Below are 18,752 nucleotides of genomic sequence, written 5' to 3'. Positions count from 1 at the left end.
TTACTAGTTTGTAAACCCATATACATTTTGGCCATTTGAAAATAGCTGACACATTGTGAGCTTGTAGATCTGCTATTTTCAAATGATATTTTTTTTATACATTTAAAGACTTGAAATGAAACATTCTGCATAATGACTTTCTACTTTTGGTACTTTTTTAAGTAGCCTACATGTTGATACTAATACCTTTGTACTTTTACTCAAGTACATTTTGAGTTCCGGAATTGAGTATTTCTATATTGCAACCTAACCAAGAGCTGTACCACATTTTTAAGAAAATATCAATAACAGTGAGTATACAGCTTCTATGTGCTATTTTCACTATATTTGAAATAGGGCTGGTTAATTCATAAGGTAGGCCTACCTTTTATCTTAGCTTGCTAGATATGTAGAGTCAAAATTATAATATGAAGTCTTTGAAATGTAGCGGAGTGAAAATAAACATAAACATCTAAGAATAGACCTACTACAAATACTCAAGTAAAAGTACAGATATGTACTTTGTATGTCTACATATGAAATATAAACTTGAAAGTGGATACTTTGCACAGTTTGACTCGACAGACAGACAGACAGACAGACAGACAGACAGGCAGGCAGGCAGGCAGGCAGGCAGGCAGGCAGGCAGGCAGGCAGGCAGGCAGGCAGGCAGGCAGGCAGGCAGACAGACAGACAGACAGATAGACAGACAGACAGACAGACAGACAGACAGACAGACAGACAGACAGACAGACAGACAGACAGACAGACAGACAGACAGACACACACATCTGCTGCGTGCTCCACGTTCTACACATGCCTGTTTAGTGCTCAGTGATTGGTTGTCGGGGTAAACAGTGCTTTATTCTGATTGGCGGGGAAGGGGGGACACCAGAAAAACTTGTGTTGTTTTCCTAGAAGTAGTACGCAAGTGAAAGTATCAATGTAGTATACTGTGTTACAAGTAAAAGTATTGCATTCTAAAGGTTACTTGAGTAAAAGTACTATTGCATCAAGGTGTACCAAACATAAAAGTACTCATTATTATCCAATCATATTGGAAAATGTAACAATCAGTAATCAGTGATGCATTAACGTGTTCATCGCTTTATTGTTGCAGCTGGCAAAGGTGGGGCTGATTTTAAAGATTTCATTAACCTGTTATAACCTATAATAATGATCAAGATTATCCTACAATAATACATTTATGATGATTACACCACAGACAGCACAATAGATTTAATTTTGACAAAAGGTTAAGAGGTATATATGTTTCCAAAAAAACACGGGAAGATGTTTTGAAGCCTGCATGTCAGTAGAAAAGTTAAAAAAGACTAGCAGAATGTTTTCCAGCATAGTCACCCATACAGGCCCGGCGCCACGAGGGGTCAAAGGGGGTGACCCATATCCATTTGTGAAAAGATATTTGTGTACATAGTGGGAGGCTATTTTAAGATCTTCTATATTTGTGTCAGAGATTTGTTTTTCTTTAGGTCACTGAGTTCGATGTAGGCTACTTAACAACATGTGCTGTACATTTGACTGTACATTTGACTCTATATTTGACTGTGCATTATGTCAGACAGTTCATGTGCCTGTGCACAATAGCACATGCACGCGTGCCCATGTGCGATTGTGCGTACACTGCATGCTCATGCCCACGCACAACACACACACACACACACACACACACACACACACACACACACACACACACACACACACACACACACACACACACGGGCACACGCACACACACAGAATCGTGCGTTTTTCGTAGGGAAAGCCCCCATACTGTATCATATTATCATAGTGTCATACTATCATAGTGTCATACTATCATACTATCATACTATCATACTATCGTACTATCATACTATCATACTATCATACTATCATAGTGTCATACTATCATAGTGTCATACTATCATACTATCATACTATCATCACTTAATGCAGCCCGCAGGTTAATATCAACTGTAGGCTGGGGGCCACATGTGGCCCCCAGTCTACAGTTGAGGGATGTTTATACCATCCCTCTACACTGGGGGCGCTGTTTATACCATCCCTCTACACTGGGGGCGCTGTTTATACCATCCCTCTACACTGGGGGTGCTTCACCTAATGCGGCCCGCAGGTTAATATCAACTGGCGGCCTGATCTAACCTCTTAATTTTGATCTCAAAGTGCACCAGATTGAAGCATTTTCATGGCAAATTTACAGATCTTTCTGGACCGGGGGGGGTAGCGCCCCCCCTGACCCCCCCCGGCGGTGCAGTGCAGTGGGGGGGGCACATATTGCTTAGGGCCACTAAACGCCTAGAACCGGGACTGTTTGTATCATTTATGTTGTTCTGTAAAAGTGGTGGTATTAGGGCTTGTTTGTGTGTGTGTGCCTCGACGGAGTGGGTGGTAGAGTTTCTACTATCTGCGCGCTGGTTGTGGTGGGCCAGTCTGGGCCAAATTCACGCGAAAATGACCGGGCCGAATTTTTGTCCCAGTCCAGCCCTGTATCATACTATCATAGTGTCATACTATCATACTATCATACTATCATACTATCATAGTGTCATACTATCATACTATCATACTATCATACTATCATAGTGTCATACTATCATACTATCATACTATCATAGTGTCATATTATCATACTATCATACTATCATACTATCATACTATCATAGTGTCATACTATCATACTATCATACTATCATACTATCATAGTGTCATACTATCATAGTGTCATACTATCAATCATACTATCATACTATCATAGTGTCATACTATCATAGTGTCATACTATCATACTATCATACTATCATAGTGTCATACTATCATAGTGTCATACTATCATACTATCATACTATCATAGTGTCATAGTGTCATAGTGTCATACTATCATAGTGTCATACTATCATACTATCATAGTGTCATACTATCATAGTGTCATACTATCATACTATCATAGTGTCATACTATCATACTATCATAGTGTCATACTATCATAGTGTCATACTATCATAGTGCCATACTATCATAGTGTCATACTATCATAGTGCCATACTATCATATAGTGTCATACTATCATACTATCATACTATCATACTATCATAGTGTACTGCAATGATGCTGGGCATACATCTGCAACTTGTATTGACCATATATTTTCTAATAACACAGATCTTTGTTCCAAAGCAGTATCTGTCTCTGTGGGGTTTAGCGACCATAATATTGTGGCTATTGCAAGGAAAAATACAGCTCCAAAAGCTGGACCTAAAGTATTGTATAAGAGGTCATATAGAAGGTTCTGTGAAAATGCTTTTATTAGAGATATAGAGAATGTTGAATGGAATCAGGTGTTAGCATTACATGGGGTTGAAGAAGCTCTCAAGTTATTTAATGAATTATTCCTCTGTGTAGCAGATAGGCATGTCCCATTAAGGAAATTTACAGTAGGCTCTGGTAAAGCATCATGGATTGATGATGAGCTCAGAGCATGTATGCGCGAAAGAGATCAGTTGAAGAAAGCTGCAATAGATTTGAAAGGTACTGAACAATGGCAAATGTATTGTATAATGAGGAATAAAGTTACAAAGTTAAACAGAAAGAAAAAAAGGGCATATTATCAAAATCTAATTCAGGAGAGGAAACATGATGGTAACAAACTCTGGAGAACCCTGAATGAAATAATGGGTAGAGGCTGCAGTAATTCACCTTCATTCATTGAGGTGAATGGAAGTTTTTTAACTAACGCAAAGGACATTGCAAACCATTTTAATGATCATTTTGCAGATAAAGTTGATAAGTTAAGAAAGGACATGGGCTCCCCTAGAGGTAGTGGTGGTATGTCACATGAAATAATAACAAACACCATCATGAAAAACAAACAATGTGTTTTTAAGTTTCAACCTATACAAATTGATAAGGTGGAAAAACTACTTGATGGGCTAAACAATGATAAACCAGCTGGTATGGATAATGTTGATGGACGGTTACTTAAAGTAGTTTCTAATATAATCTCATTGCCGATATGTCATATTTTTAACTTAAGTCTGAAAGAGGGGTTATTTCCACAGGTTTGGAAATCTGCTAAGGTTGTACCCCTTCCAAAAAATAAACGGGACAGTTTCTCAGCTGGCAACAGCAGACCCATTAGTATTCTTCCAGTGTTGAGTAAGCTAATGGAAAAAGTTGTTCTTGAGCAGGTACTATTTTATTTTTCATGTAATCAATTAAATTCAGATTTTCAGCATGCCTATAAATCAGATCATTCTACAGGCACAGCCCTGACTGAGATGGTAGACAAATGGTTGTCTTACACTGACAAAAAAATTATGGTTGGAGCTGTATTACTAGACTTTAGTGCAGCATTTGATGTTGTAGATCATGGGTTATTGTTAAGGAAATTATGTGCATATGGGTTTAGTCCAACAACAATCAATTGGATGAACAGTTATTTATCCAATAGGATGCAGTGTGTGTTTTTTAATGGTAGTTTTTCCTCTTCTAAAGGTTTACAGTGTGGTGTACCCCAGGGGAGCTGCCTTGGCCCTCTACTTTACACAATATTTACAAATGACATGCCTTTTGTTTTAGAGTCGTTGTACTTTATTTGCAGATGATTCGACTGTTTATTATGCATCAAACAGTTTACTTGAGATAAAAAACACACTTCAATCAGAACTGAAACTATTACTTGACTGGATATCAGAGAACAGACTTGTTCTGAATGTAGCCAAAACTAAAAGTATAGTGTTCACTGCTAGAAATGCTACTAAGGAGGTTAGTCAGCTGTGCCTATCACTTAAGGACTCAAATATTGAACAGGTTCAAGAGGCTGTCTTGCTGGGTGTCACACTCGATGGACAGCTAACATGGGAGAAACATATTGAAAATATTGTTAAGAAAATGGGCAGAGGAATAGCATGCATCAAAAGGTGTTCCTCGTTTTTGACCCCAGCCTCTAGAGTGCTAGTGACACAGGCACTGGTACTATCTCACCTTGATTATTGCTCTACAATTTGGTCGGGTGCAGACAAAAAACATCTGTCCAAGCTTCAAATAGCTCAGAATAAAGCTGCAAGGCTTGCACTGCACTGTCCAGTGGGTGTGAGGCAGAGTACAGAGAGTTTGCATGCCAGTCTCTCATGGCTCAGAGTAGAGGAGAGGTTGGCATGCAATTTAGTGAGTTTCTTTAGGAATGTTTGTCATAGTAAACAACCTGTTTGTCTGTATTCACAAATTCAGTATGTGAGAGATCGTCATAGTCATGCTACCAGGCAGGCTACTAGTGGCCACATGGTCAAAGAAAAACCCAGAACAAATGCGGTTTGCAGATCTGTAATGTTCAGGGCTATTTCAGTATGGAACACGTTACCAACTATAATCACGGAAGCACCCAGTAAGGCTAGTTTTAAGAGGCTCCTTAAGAGACACCTGATCAATTACACCAATTTTATAATTAACTGACATCATTTAAGGGGATGTCTTGTTTACTGTTTTTATTTTCTCTGTATTTTTAATGTCTTAAATGCATTTGTATTTTGTATTATGAATGTATTTTTTTCAAGATTGCACCTGTTTTTATTGTGCAGTGTTAATTTTTTATTGTGTTGTGTTATATGTTGTTTGTCATGGACCCCAGGAAGAGTAGCTGCTACTTCGGTGGCAGCTAATGGGGATCCATCTGAATAAAACTGAATAGTGTCATACTATCATAGTGTCATACTATCATAGTGCCATACTATCATACTATCATACTATCATACTATCATACTATCATAGTGTCATACTATCATAGTGCCATACTATCATAGTGCCATACTATCATAGTGTCATACTATCATAGTGCCATACTATCATAGTGTCATACTATCATAGTGTCATACTATCATACTATCATAGTGTCATACTATCATAGTGTCATACTATCATACTATCATAGTGTCATACTATCATAGTGTCATACTATCATACTATCATAGTGTCATACTATCATAGTGTCATACTATCATAGTGTCATACTATCATAGTGTCATACTATCATACTATCATAGTGTCATACTATCATACTATCATAGTGTCATACTATCATAGTGTCATATATACTATCAGTGTCATACTATCATAGTGTCATACTATCATACTATCATAGTCTATCATACTATCATACTATCATACTATCATAGTGTCATACTATCATACTATCATACTATCATACTATCATAGTGTCCTACTATCATACTATCATAGTGTCATACTATCATAGTGTCATACTATCATACTATCATACTATCATACTATCATAGTGTTATACTATCATAGTGTCATACTATCATAGTGTCATACTATCATAGTGTCATACTATCATAGTGTCATACTATCATAGTGTCATACTATCATACTATCATACTATCATAGTGTCATACTATCATAGTGTCATACTATCATACTATCATACTATCATAGTGTCATACTATCATAGTGTCATACTATCAGTGTCATACTATCATACTATCATACTATCATACTATCATAGTGTCATACTATCATAGTGTCATACTATCATACTATCATACTATCATAGTGTCATACTATCATAGTGTCATACTATCATACTATCATAGTGTCATACTATCATAGTGTCATACTATCATACTGTCATACTATCATACTGTCATACTATCATAGTGTCATACTATCATACTATCATAGTATCATACTATCATAGTGTCATACTATCATACTATCATACTATCATAGTGTCACAATTGACTCTTAATTGACTCTTAATTGACTAATTGACAAGCCATCACCACTCAACGATGATTGACACCTGGCAATCTCCCGGCTCACCACTGAAATTGCCACAGGTGTGTGTGAATCAGGGTGGAAGAAGTTTGTTATGCTGGCAGCAGCTCTTCATGACAGTTGTCCAGCACTCTACTCAACATTCTTTACCCAGTTTTTTATTTTATCCTTGAAGTAGCTCAAGTTGGAGCAAACTACCTAAACAAACTATATAATTCGCTAAACTGAGGAAGCAGTTTAGTGTCAATAGGAGTGAATTGTTTGGAGCGGGAGTTGTCCTTCAGGATTTCCTTGGAGTTGCCTGTTTTTAGTTAACCAACATACAGGTAACCCAACTCCATATATGGAAAAGGCCTACTTAACTGAGAGCAAGAGGAGTTTGCCCCCATTGCCTAAACAGAAAGAGGATATTTCCCATTAACATTGCAAATTGAAGAGGATCGTTTTGTTTTATTTGAATTGAACTGGTTTATTTCCTGAAGACTCATTTTGGTTATTCTAAGGTTGAAGTATTCCAATTTGGAAGGTGTTTGAGTGAAAACTTTGAGTATATTTTGTTTTAGGGGTTTATGATTGGTTCGGGAAGTGAATTGACAGAATTTTGAATGCTATTTGTTTGATTTTGTTATTTTCTTTGAAAGCAAATGTTGTAACCTAACATACTATCATACTATCATACTATCATACTATCATAGTGTCATACTATCATAGTGTCATACTATCATAGTGTCATACTATCATACTATCATAGTGTCATACTATCATAGTGTCATACTATCATACTATCATACTATCATAGTGTCATACTATCATAGTGTCATACTATCATACTATCATAGTGTCATACTATCATAGTGTCATACTATCATACTATCATAGTGTCATACTATCATAGTGTCATACTATCATAGTGTCATACTATCATAGTGTCATACTATCATACTATCATAGTGTCATACTATCATAGTGTCATACTATCATACTATCATAGTGTCATACTATCATAGTGTCATACTATCATACTATCATAGTGTCATACTATCATAGTGTCATACTATCATACTATCATAGTGTCATACTATCATAGTGTCATACTATCATACTATCATACAGGGCTGGACTGGGACAAAAATTCGGCCCGGTCATTTTCGCGTGAATTTGGCCCAGACCGGCCCACCACAACCAGCGCGCAGATAGCAGAAACTCTACCACCCACTCCGTCGAGGCACACACACACAAACAAGCCCTAATACCACCACTTTTACAGAACAACATAAATGATACAAACAGTGCCGGTTCTAGGCGTTTAGTGGCCCTAAGCAACATAATATTATGTGGCCCCCCCACCTGCACTGCACCGCCGGGGGGGGGGGTCAGGGGGGGCGCTAGTCAGACTGACTGGTATAATCAGCGTCCCCAGTGGGGAGGGATGGTATGACAGACTGACTGGTATAAACAGCGTCCCCAGTGGGGAGGGATGGTATAAACAGCACCCCCAGTGTAGAGGGATGGTATAAACAGCGCCCCCAGTGTAGAGGGATGGTATAAACATCCCTCAACTGTAGACTTGGGGCCACATGTGGCCCCCAGCCTACAGTTGATATTAACCTGCGGGCTGCATTAAGTGAAGGTGGGGGCCTAGTGTCATACTATCATAGTGTCATACTATCATAGTGTCATACTATCATAGTGTCATACTGTCATACTATCATAGTGTCATACTATCATACTATCATAGTGTCGTACTATCATACTATCATACTATCATAGTGTCATACTATCATACTATCATAGTGTCATACTATCATAGTGTCATACTATCATAGTGTCATACTATCATACTATCATAGTGTCATACTATCATACTATAGTGTCATACCATCATAGTGTCATACTATCATACTGTCATAGTGTCATACTATCATACTATCAGTGTCATACTATCATACTATAGTGTCATACTATCATACTATAGTGTCATACTATCATACTATCAGTGTCATACTATCTATCATACTATCATAGTGTCATACAATTTACAATTTAGGCATTTAGCAGACGCTCTTAATCCAGAGCGACTTACAATAAGCAAAAAAAAAGCAGAATAGAAGTAAGTATAACTGAATAGCACACTGAGATATAATGATGCTGCTAGCCCGGGTAGAACACGACTGACTAGGTCCAACAGAGACGGATGATCTGGCAGGGCGTGAAGGGTTGAACCTGGCTTTATAGTTGTGCTGATTGATTGCCGCCGCCTCCTCTCCTGCACCTCTGTCTGCACTCCTATAATTAGGTTAGATAGGTTAGAAAGAAGGGGAGGAAGACCGGGTAGGTGTGGCAGACGTGACAGTACCCCTCCTTCTACGGGCGCCACCTGGCGCACGTCTGGGCTGGTCCGGATGGTCATCATGAAACTGCCGAATAAGGGAGGGATCCAATATTAGTCTTCGAGGGACCCAAGAACGTTCCTCAGGGCCATAACCCTCCCAATCCACTAGATACTGCAGCCCTCGACCACGGCGGCGAACCTCCAGCAGTCTTCGAACCGTATAGGCTGGGTGGTCGTCGATCAACCTCGGAGGAGGCGGGGCTGGCGTTGGAGGGGCCAGTGGGCTGGTGGAAACAGGTTTAAGCTGGGAAACATGGAATGTAGGATGCACGCGAAGAGAAGCCGGGAGCTTGAGACGAACAGCACAAGGGTTGATGATGGACTCGACCTCGAAAGGACCCACATAACGAGGAGCCATCTTCTTGGAGGTGACCTTGAGTGGTAGATCCTTTGCAAAAAGCCACACCATCTGACCAGGCACGTACTGAGGCGCTGGAGTCCGATGACGATCAGCCTGGTGCCGAATCCTCTCCCCAGCCTTGAGAAGAGCAGCACGGGCACGCTTCCAGGTCTTACGGCAGCGTCGTATGAGGGCCTGGACAGAAGGAACTCCAACCTCGATCTCTTGAGCAGGAAACAAAGGAGGCTGATATCCAAGGGAACAGAGGAAAGGAGACATACCAGTGGACGCACTGGACAAGGAATTGTGGGCATATTCTACCCAAGCCAGTTGAGAACTCCAGGTGGATGGGTTAGCAGACGCCATACAGCGTAAAGCAGCCTCGACCTCTTGATTTGCTCGTTCAGTCTGGCCGTTCGTCTGAGGATGATAGCCTGAGGAGAGGCTGGCAGTAGCACCCAGAGCTGTACAGAAGGCCTTCCAGACATGAGAGGTGAACTGGGGGCCTCTGTCGGAAACAATGTCAGTACATAGGCCATGCAGGCGGAACACGTTGTCGACCAGGAGGTCAGCAGTCTCTCTAGCAGAAGGAAGTTTCGGCAGAACAAGGAGATGGACAGCCTTGGAAAAACGGTCAATGATGGTCAGTATAACCGTCTTTCCTCCTGAAGGTGGCAGGCCAGTGACAAAGTCTACAGCGATGTGTGACCAAGGACGATTCGGAACAGGCAGGGGTCGAAGGAGGCCGGAACTGGGTCTCGTAGAAGTCTTATTACGGGCACAAGTGGGACAAGCAGCAATGAAGGACTGGGTATCATCCACCATAGAAGGCCACCAAAACCTCTGACGAAGGAAGGACAATGTCCGGTTGATGCCTGGATGACATGTCAGATGGGTAGAATGCCCCCATTCAAGGACCTGTGAGCGCACAGCATCAGGGACAAACAGACGATTTTGAGGACCGGTACCAGGATCAGGCTGTTGTGTTTGAGCCTGCAGGACCCTCGACTCCACCTCCCAAGTGACAGCGGCAAGGATACACGTAGGTGGCAAGATGGGGTCCGGATCCGTACCACTCTCCTCCACAGTGTGTAGACGGGACAGAGCATCAGCTCTAGCATTCTGGGAGCCTGGACGAAAAGTGAGGGAAAAATTAAATCTGACAAAAAACAAGGCCCATCTTGCTTGACGTGAATTCAGCCGCTTTGCTGACTGAATGTAGGACAATTTTTTATGGTCAGTCCAGACAATGAAGGGGTGGACAGCACCCTCCAGCCAATGGCGCCACTCTTCCAGTGCCTCTTTTACTGCCAAAAGCTCCCTGTTGCCAACATCATAATTTCTTTCTGCTGAATCAAGTTTGCGTGAGAGAAAAGCACAGGGATGCAATTTATTGTCAGTAGGGGAGCGTTGAGAAAGAACAGCGCCCAACCCTGTGTCCGAGGCGTCCACCTCCACGATGAACTGCAGGTCTGGGTCTGGGTGTATAAGAACAGGAGCAGAGACAAAACGCTTTTTAAGCTCAACAAAAGCTGCTTCTGCTTCAGAGCTCCAACGGAAGGGAATGGAAGTTGACGTGAGGGCTGTAAGCGGGGCTGCAATAGAGCTGCAGTTCTTAATAAACCTATAGAAATTGGCAAAACCCAAAAAACGCTGCAACTGTTTGAGGTTAGTGGGGGCTGGCCACTCAGCAACAGCAGAGACCTTGGCAGCATCCATCTGCAACTGACCTGGAGCAATCACATAACCTAGGAATGACATAGAAGTGGCATGAAATTCACACTTTTCAGCCTTGACAAATAGTTTGTTTTCCAGGAGGCGTTGGAGAACCTGGGAAACATGCAGCTCGTGCTCGGCCTGGTTCTTAGAAAAAATCAAAATGTCATCCAAAAAGACAAAAACAAATCGATTCAACATGTCCCGGAGCACATCATTAACCAGAGCCTGAAAAACAGCAGGTGCATTAGTTAATCCAAATGGCATGACCAGATATTCAAAGTGTCCAAGAGTAGTATTGAAAACTGTTTTCCATTCATCACCTTCCCGTATGCGCACAAGGTGGTAGGCATTACGCAGATCTAATTTGGTGAAAATGGTAGCTCCATCAAGGTGAGAAAAAGCAGAACTGATTAACGGCAGAGGGTATTTGTTTTTAACAGTGATATTGTTCAGACCACGGTAATCAATGCAAGGTCTTAATGAGCCGTCTTTTTTACCCACAAAAAAAACCCCAGCACCCACCGGAGATGAAGAGGGTCGGATGATTCCAGCCGCCAACGAGTCCCTGATGTATCTCTCCATCGCCTCCCGTTCAGGCCGAGATATGTTATACAGCCGACTGCTTGGGAGAGGAGCGCCATCTAGGAGGTTGATGGAACAATCATAGGGCCGGTGAGGTGGTAACGACAGAGCTTGATCCTTGCTAAATACTTGAGCAAGACTGTGATAAGTTTCAGGTACAGAGGATAAATCAGGAGGATCTGCAGGAGGCTGAGGTTCAGAAGAGGAGGGAGTCTGAGCAGAGTGTAAACAGTTTAAATGGCAAGCTGTACTCCAGGAACGTATCCTCCCTGTAGACCAATCAATTTGAGGATTATGCATTTGGAGCCAAGGAAAACCAAGAACCAATGGTGTCTGAGGGCAGTCAATAATATGCAACTGAATCTCTTCATGGTGATTTCCAGACAAAATAACAGTAACTGGTACAGTCTTTCTATCCACCCGGGCTAGGGGTAAACCATTTAGTGCTTTAGCTTGCAAAGGACAATCAAGAGGCATCAAATCAATCTTCATTTGTATAGCTACCTGGCGATCTATGAAGCTCTCGTCAGCTCCGGAGTCAATCAATGCTGAGAGGGGCACCGACTGGGATCGCCACACGAGGGCAGCATTGACCTGAGGCCTTGAAGTTGAGAAGGATGATGTACACTCTGCTCGGCTCGTCAGTATTAGCCTGGCTAATAAGCCAGACTAATATCACACAACACTGTCGCGGTATATCAGTCTGGGCTGGCTCCACTTGGATTTCATTTCCCGCGGAACATTTTCTCTTTGACGCAATTGGTCAGAGCTACTGTCAGTCAAAAGTCTCAAGCATTGAACGTCACTGTACCAAAGCCCGCCTATATTGCATACCGTGTCCCGATTGGTCCGACCTGTTCTCTGCTGTAGGAAAGAGGCGTGCTACTGAGCCTCGCCAGACCGTAATCCGCTGGTAGGCAACTTTTTTTTGCCAACGGCTGATTCGGTCTGGTTTATTAACCAGGCTACGTCAGTATCTCCCCCTTTACTGGCGAGCCAAATCTTTTACTGGGCGGATAGGACAGGAGGAAATAAAGTGGCCCGCCTGGCCACAATACAAGCATGATTTAGACTGAAAACGGCGAGTCTTCTCCTCCGGAGACAGGTGAGCCCGACCCAACTCCATAGGCTCGGACTGACTAGAGTCATTCGTTGACTCTCGGCGGGGCTCGGGGCCTCTCTGAGACGGAGCGCTGGACGGAGGTGAAACCTGGAACGGAGTTGGAGATGGAACACCGGAAGAGGAGCCTGCTCGATGAGAACGGAAACTTTTCTCTCTTCGGCGCTCACGGAGGCGGTTGTCGAGACGAATGGAGCAGCTGATCAACTCGTCGAGATCCGTAGACTCGTCACGGAATGCCAACTCGTCCTTGATGTCTTCATTCACCGCTCTATGGAACGCACCTTGAAGAGCCTCATTATTCCAGCCACTCTCCGCAGCAAGAGTGCGGAACTCCACTGCAAACTCTGCAACACTACGGGCTCCCTGGCGGAGGGACATGAGCCGCCTAGTAGCCTCCTTGCCTCGTACGGGATGATCAAACACCTTCTTCATTTCACCGGTGAACGCAGCATATGACTGGCATACCTGCGATTGCTCCTCCCAGACAGCGGCGCCCCAGGTGAGAGCGGGTCCTTTCAACAGGCCAAGCAGGTAACAAATACGAGATCGATCAGCAGCATAGGTTCGTGGCTGCTGTTCAAAAACGAGAGAGCATTGCATTAGAAAGGCTTGACACGCTACTAGATCACCAGCATAACGTTCAGGAGTAGGGACAGGTATCTCACGGGCAGGAGGAATATCAGGGACAGGAGCATTGTTAGCTGCGGCAGCTGCTGCGTTGTTATTCTCAGCGACAGCCTGGTTGGTGAGGTGTCCCTGAATATTAGTAACACTGGCACTAAGTGCCTCCAAACGAGAAATGATCTGTTTCAAAGCTTGATCATGTTGACCAATAACGGTGTCCTGGTTAGCAATAGCTTGCGAAACTGCCTCCATGTCTGCAGGGTTCAGATTGGCCAGATCATACTGTCATATGATTGCTTGAACCCAGATACAGACAGGAGACAGACAAGTTGGAGTCTTTAGAATATAGATTTATTATACTTCTGACATGAGGAGCAGAGCTGAGTGAGCAGAGGCAGGTGAGGCAGGCAAGCGTCCAGTTCCAGGGTGGTTCAAGGTCACTGTGAAGACAGGAGAATAGAAGTAAGTATAACTGAATAGCACACTGAGATATAATGATGCTGCTAGCCCGGGTAGAACACGACTGACTAGGTCCAACAGAGACGGATGATCTGGCAGGGCGTGAAGGGTTGAACCTGGCTTTATAGTTGTGCTGATTGATTGCCGCCGCCTCCTCTCCTGCACCTCTGTCTGCACTCCTATAATTAGGTTAGATAGGTTAGAAAGAAGGGGAGGAAGACCGGGTAGGTGTGGCAGACGTGACAGTGATGCTGTCTATGATGCCTATGATTTTATGATGTCTATGATTCTGTCTATGATGCCTATGATTCTATGATTGTGTCTATGATTCTGTCTATGATTCTGTCTATGATGTCTATGATTCTATAATTCTGTCTATGATTCTGTCTATGATTCTATCTATGATGTCTATGATTCTATAATTCTGTCTATGATTCTATAATTCTGTCTATGATTCTATAATTCTGTCTATGATTCTGTCTATGGTGTCTATGATTCTATAATTCTGTCTATGATTCTATGATTCTGTCTATGATTCTATGATTCTGTCTATGATGTCTATGATTCTATGATTCTGACTATGATGTCCATGATTCTATGAATCTGTCTATGATTCTATTCAGCATGCAACCAAGAGTAAAATCAGATTAGGACAAGTACCCCCCCTCGACCCCTTCTCCAGTGCGTTCAACACCATCCGGCCCCCCCTGCTGGCTGAGAAGCTAACAGCGATGCATGTTGACCACAACCTGGTAGCCTGGATTACGAACTACCTCACACTGAGGCCACAGTATGTCCGGCTACAAGGCTGCCAGTCCGACGTGCTAATGGGAAGCACCGGAGTACCCCAGGGAACTGTTGTCACCCTTCCTGTTCACCATTTACACTTCTGACTTCAGCTTCATGACCGGAACATGCCATCTCCTTAAATTCTCAGATGACTCCTCTATAGTGGGTTGCATCACTGAGGACAATGACACTGAGTACAGAGGCGTGGTGGAGAACTTCATCAGCTGGGCTCAACAAAATCACTTTCTTCTCAACATCAAGAAGACCAAAGAGCTGGTGATAGACACAAGGCGGAGCAAAAGGACGACCCCAGTACCCATCACCATCCAGGGGGAAGAGGTTGAAATTGTGGACTCCTACAAATTCCTCGGTGTCCACCTGAACAAACACCTGGATTGGAGAGACAACATGGAGGTTGTCTACAGAAAGGGACAGAGCAGACTGTACCTCCTGAGGAGGCTCAAGTCCTTTAATCTGTGTAGCAGGCTACTGAAAATGTTCTACCAGTCCGTTGTATAGCCAGCATCCTATTTTGGATGGTATGCTGGGGTGGGGGCATTAAGGCCTGGGAGCTGAACAAGCTCAACAAGATCACAAAGAAGGCCAGTTCTGTGGTGGGTCTCACGATGGAGGGGCTGCAGTCAGTCGAATTAGGGACAAACTGATCTCCATGCTGGCTAACCCTTTACATCCACTCTATGGTGACTTACAGGACAGAGTGATCACCTTTAGTCGCAGGCTCACCTTCCCTCCAAGAATGAACACAGAGTGGTATAGACTCTCATTTCTGCCAACCGCCATCAGACTATATACAGCACATAAGAACTTTCTCCCCCAATGCTTATGGTCCTGTGTCTGAAGTCTTTGGTCTTGTTGTGATTATGTTTGTCTGTTGTTTATTTTTACATTATGCTGCTGTAACGTATCAATTTCCCTGCGGGGATAATAAAGTACATCTCATCTCTCATCATCATCTCTCATTATATATTTTTTCCTTTCTTTTGGTTTTGTTTTCTACTTCAAACATGCATCAAGCAATTAGGCGCTGACCTACCTGATACTGTGGCAACCTCTTACTCAGGAGAGCAACAGCAATCTGGTGCCACAGCCTACAATAAACATGGGTAAAATGATCTTTCTACTGCACTGCCACCAAATGCTGCCATTTTTCTCTTTTCCACCTTTCTACTTTGCACATATTATGGTGTTTTATATATGTTGACGATATTGCATTTTGGTGTTATTATTATGCTATTTTGATGAATTCAATACATAAGACGGACTGGAATGGAACAAGGGAAACGCTGAACTGCACCTGCTGTACCTAATCTGCTGAGAAGTCGTTTACACAGGACGATAACTGGGTGTGGTACCATGTCACCATAGCAACCACATGGCATGGGTGGCATTCTGTCATTAAAGGGATGTTTACCTTTCAAACATGTTTGGGATCATTTTTTTATGCAATTTATATAGGTTCTATAGCCACAGTGCTTCATGTATTGTATCATAGCGTTAGCCTCATAGCATAATTGCCTAAGTCACTTTTTGGTCATGTCTGCCTAACTCATAGCGTTATAAAGGATAAAGGACCGCCCCCCCGCTATTCATTTCAATAGAAGTTGCTCAGTGGCATTTTGAAGCACCAGGAAGACTGCCGGAAGTACCATTATAACTCAATGGCTCAAGCGAGCGGAAGTTGAGCGCAGTCTCAAATTTGAGGTCAGGGTTGACGCACGTTACGCACATGACGTCACTGAACGTCTGTCCACCTCCATGAACGTGCTGCAGTTCCAGTTCTGGCCAGTAGGGAGTGGCAGCTTCAACGTTGGACAGCCGTTCTGGTGGCTCGGCCTAACTCTATACTCCCCAAACACTGCTGCTTCATTGTGCCTTATTGCCTTATGTCCTCAGCCAATCAGAATGCTTGTTACATTCCAAAATCACATCATGTCACAAGCATTCTGATAAGCTGAAGGCATAGGTTTTGATGAATTGAGTATGAAGGACCCCAATGGAAAGCTATAGGCTTTCTTAGCAGACCTTGTATTGAACTGTACTTGCCTGTGATTTTTTGAACTGTTAAAAAAGTATTCATTCAATCAATCAATCAATCGGCAATAAGGCAGGATGATTCAGCCTAGTAGCCTATAGTTAGGCATAAGTAAAGGCAGATAGAAAACCTTAAAATATGACTTAGGCAAAATGCTATAGAGGCTATTAGGCTAACGATAATCATATGCTCAGACAGAACCTCATTGTTGCGACATTTAACATTGAAACCCTCCTCAACAATACCACTACAAAACTAACAGACTAACAAACACAAAACAGACAAAAAAAGGGGGAGTGGGAGCAAAGAAGTGACAAATTATTGAAGGACTTTTAAGACATTTTGATACCTCCAAAAAGAAAATATATGCTTGTCAGGGGGGGGTCCCCAGTTCAAATAGGATTATTTTGGGGGGTCCCCAGTTTAGGGGAGGTCGCTGCCTGAAAAGGTACCACTGATTTAGTCTTCACCCCAGTAAGGTGAGGAGCATTACCAGGCCCATGCACTGAGTGGACAGAACCAGTGGAGTGAGGAGCTTCCACACGGGCCACAGCGCCACGTTCACGCTGAACGACGCTGCGGTGAAGGCCGCGACGGTGAGGGGCACGACGGCGGGGTACTCCTCCTCGTAGCGCCGGACTCCCCTGAACCACTCCAGGTACACGACGCAGAATGCGCTCAGACACAGGCAGACGGCGAGGAGCGCCACGCCCACGGACAGCCACCGGCGCTTGACGTCGTCGCTGTGCAGGACGACGTAGACAAAGTCCACGCAGTAGGTGACGCAGACAGAGGCGAGGATCCAGAAGACCGAGTGTCTGTTGATGCGAGGCAGTGGTGTGTCCTTCTGCTCCTCTCTGCCCATCTCACCGAGCTCTCCGCCAGACTCCTCTTCATCTTCCTCTTCCTGCAGGAGAGAGTGGGCCTCTCGCTTAAATCTGTTCCTCAGAGCTGTCAGCTGACGGTCACAGAGCATGTTGGTTAACTAGTTATCTGTCTATTGTTTAACGGTCTGTTGGAGAGCATGTTGTTTAATTGGATATTTATCACAGAGCATATCTGTCAGAGAGGTTAACTGGTGCAGAACCCGCTGGTAAAGTATTTGGAGGCCGGCCTATGACATCCGTCTGATGTCAGAGCTATGGCGTCAAGACATCTCCACATTTGGGCATATCGTTTTGGAGATAGCAGAGATAGATTCAACATACTGCGTAGTGCGTAGATACTTAAAGGAATGTACAGTATATCTCTAGCACAACATAATTACATTCTTGACCTATCATCTGCCAAATGTATGCGCATTACAGGAGAATTCCAGACTAGTTTTTCTTAATTAAATCTGATGTTGTTATATCCCATAACGAGTGGTAGGCTACAGTTGAAAAGTTTCAAAGTTGCCAGGGCTCTGGAGCAGACACAGAGGGCACAAGCAGCATGGTACTTGGTGTCGCTGGACCACTGGGCACTGCAATTTATTTTTTGCCAACGGCTGATTTGCGTCTGGCTTATTAGCCAGGCTAATGAAAACCTTCATCTCCCGTCCGTCAGTTATAGTCACCCCACGCCTCCATATATGGTCAAGCCTTGTGACATCACGCCTCCATATATGGTCACGCCTCGTGACATCATGCCTCCATATATGGCCATCTCCATATATGAAGATCAGGACACTGACCTCATCTAACCCTGGATAACCATACATGGACATCAAACACTCCATGGGTTATAGCTGACTCATTCTGACATCACCAGGATGGCTACCCCGACCAGCTCAGCGGCACGGTATAAAAGGGGCAGAACTATCCTAGTGTAATAGATTCATCCAACCAACTCTCCACTCTTCTTATGAGCAACCTTCAAGACCTTTGACCTCTAGACG

General features: G+C 43.2%; 1 protein-coding gene across 1 annotated transcript; it reads right to left on the bottom strand.

The window, feature by feature from the left end:
* Positions 1-17,339: 17,339 nt before the first annotated feature.
* On the bottom strand, positions 17,340-17,849 carry LOC306943062 (transmembrane protein 128-like; the record flags this gene model as incomplete). The annotated part of the gene is made up of 1 exon (XM_079529267.1): positions 17,340-17,849. The coding sequence occupies one exon, from the start codon at positions 17,847-17,849 to the stop codon at positions 17,340-17,342; it is 510 nt and encodes a 169-aa protein (XP_079385393.1).
* Positions 17,850-18,752: the final 903 nt, after the last annotated feature.

Source organism: Electrona antarctica (assembly GCF_951216825.1).
Source record: "Electrona antarctica genome assembly, chromosome: 19".
In the NCBI taxonomy this organism is placed as follows: Eukaryota; Metazoa; Chordata; class Actinopteri; order Myctophiformes; family Myctophidae; genus Electrona; species Electrona antarctica.
The sequence above is the reverse complement of the archived record's forward strand: the minus strand, read 5'-3'. Positions and strand labels throughout refer to the sequence as shown.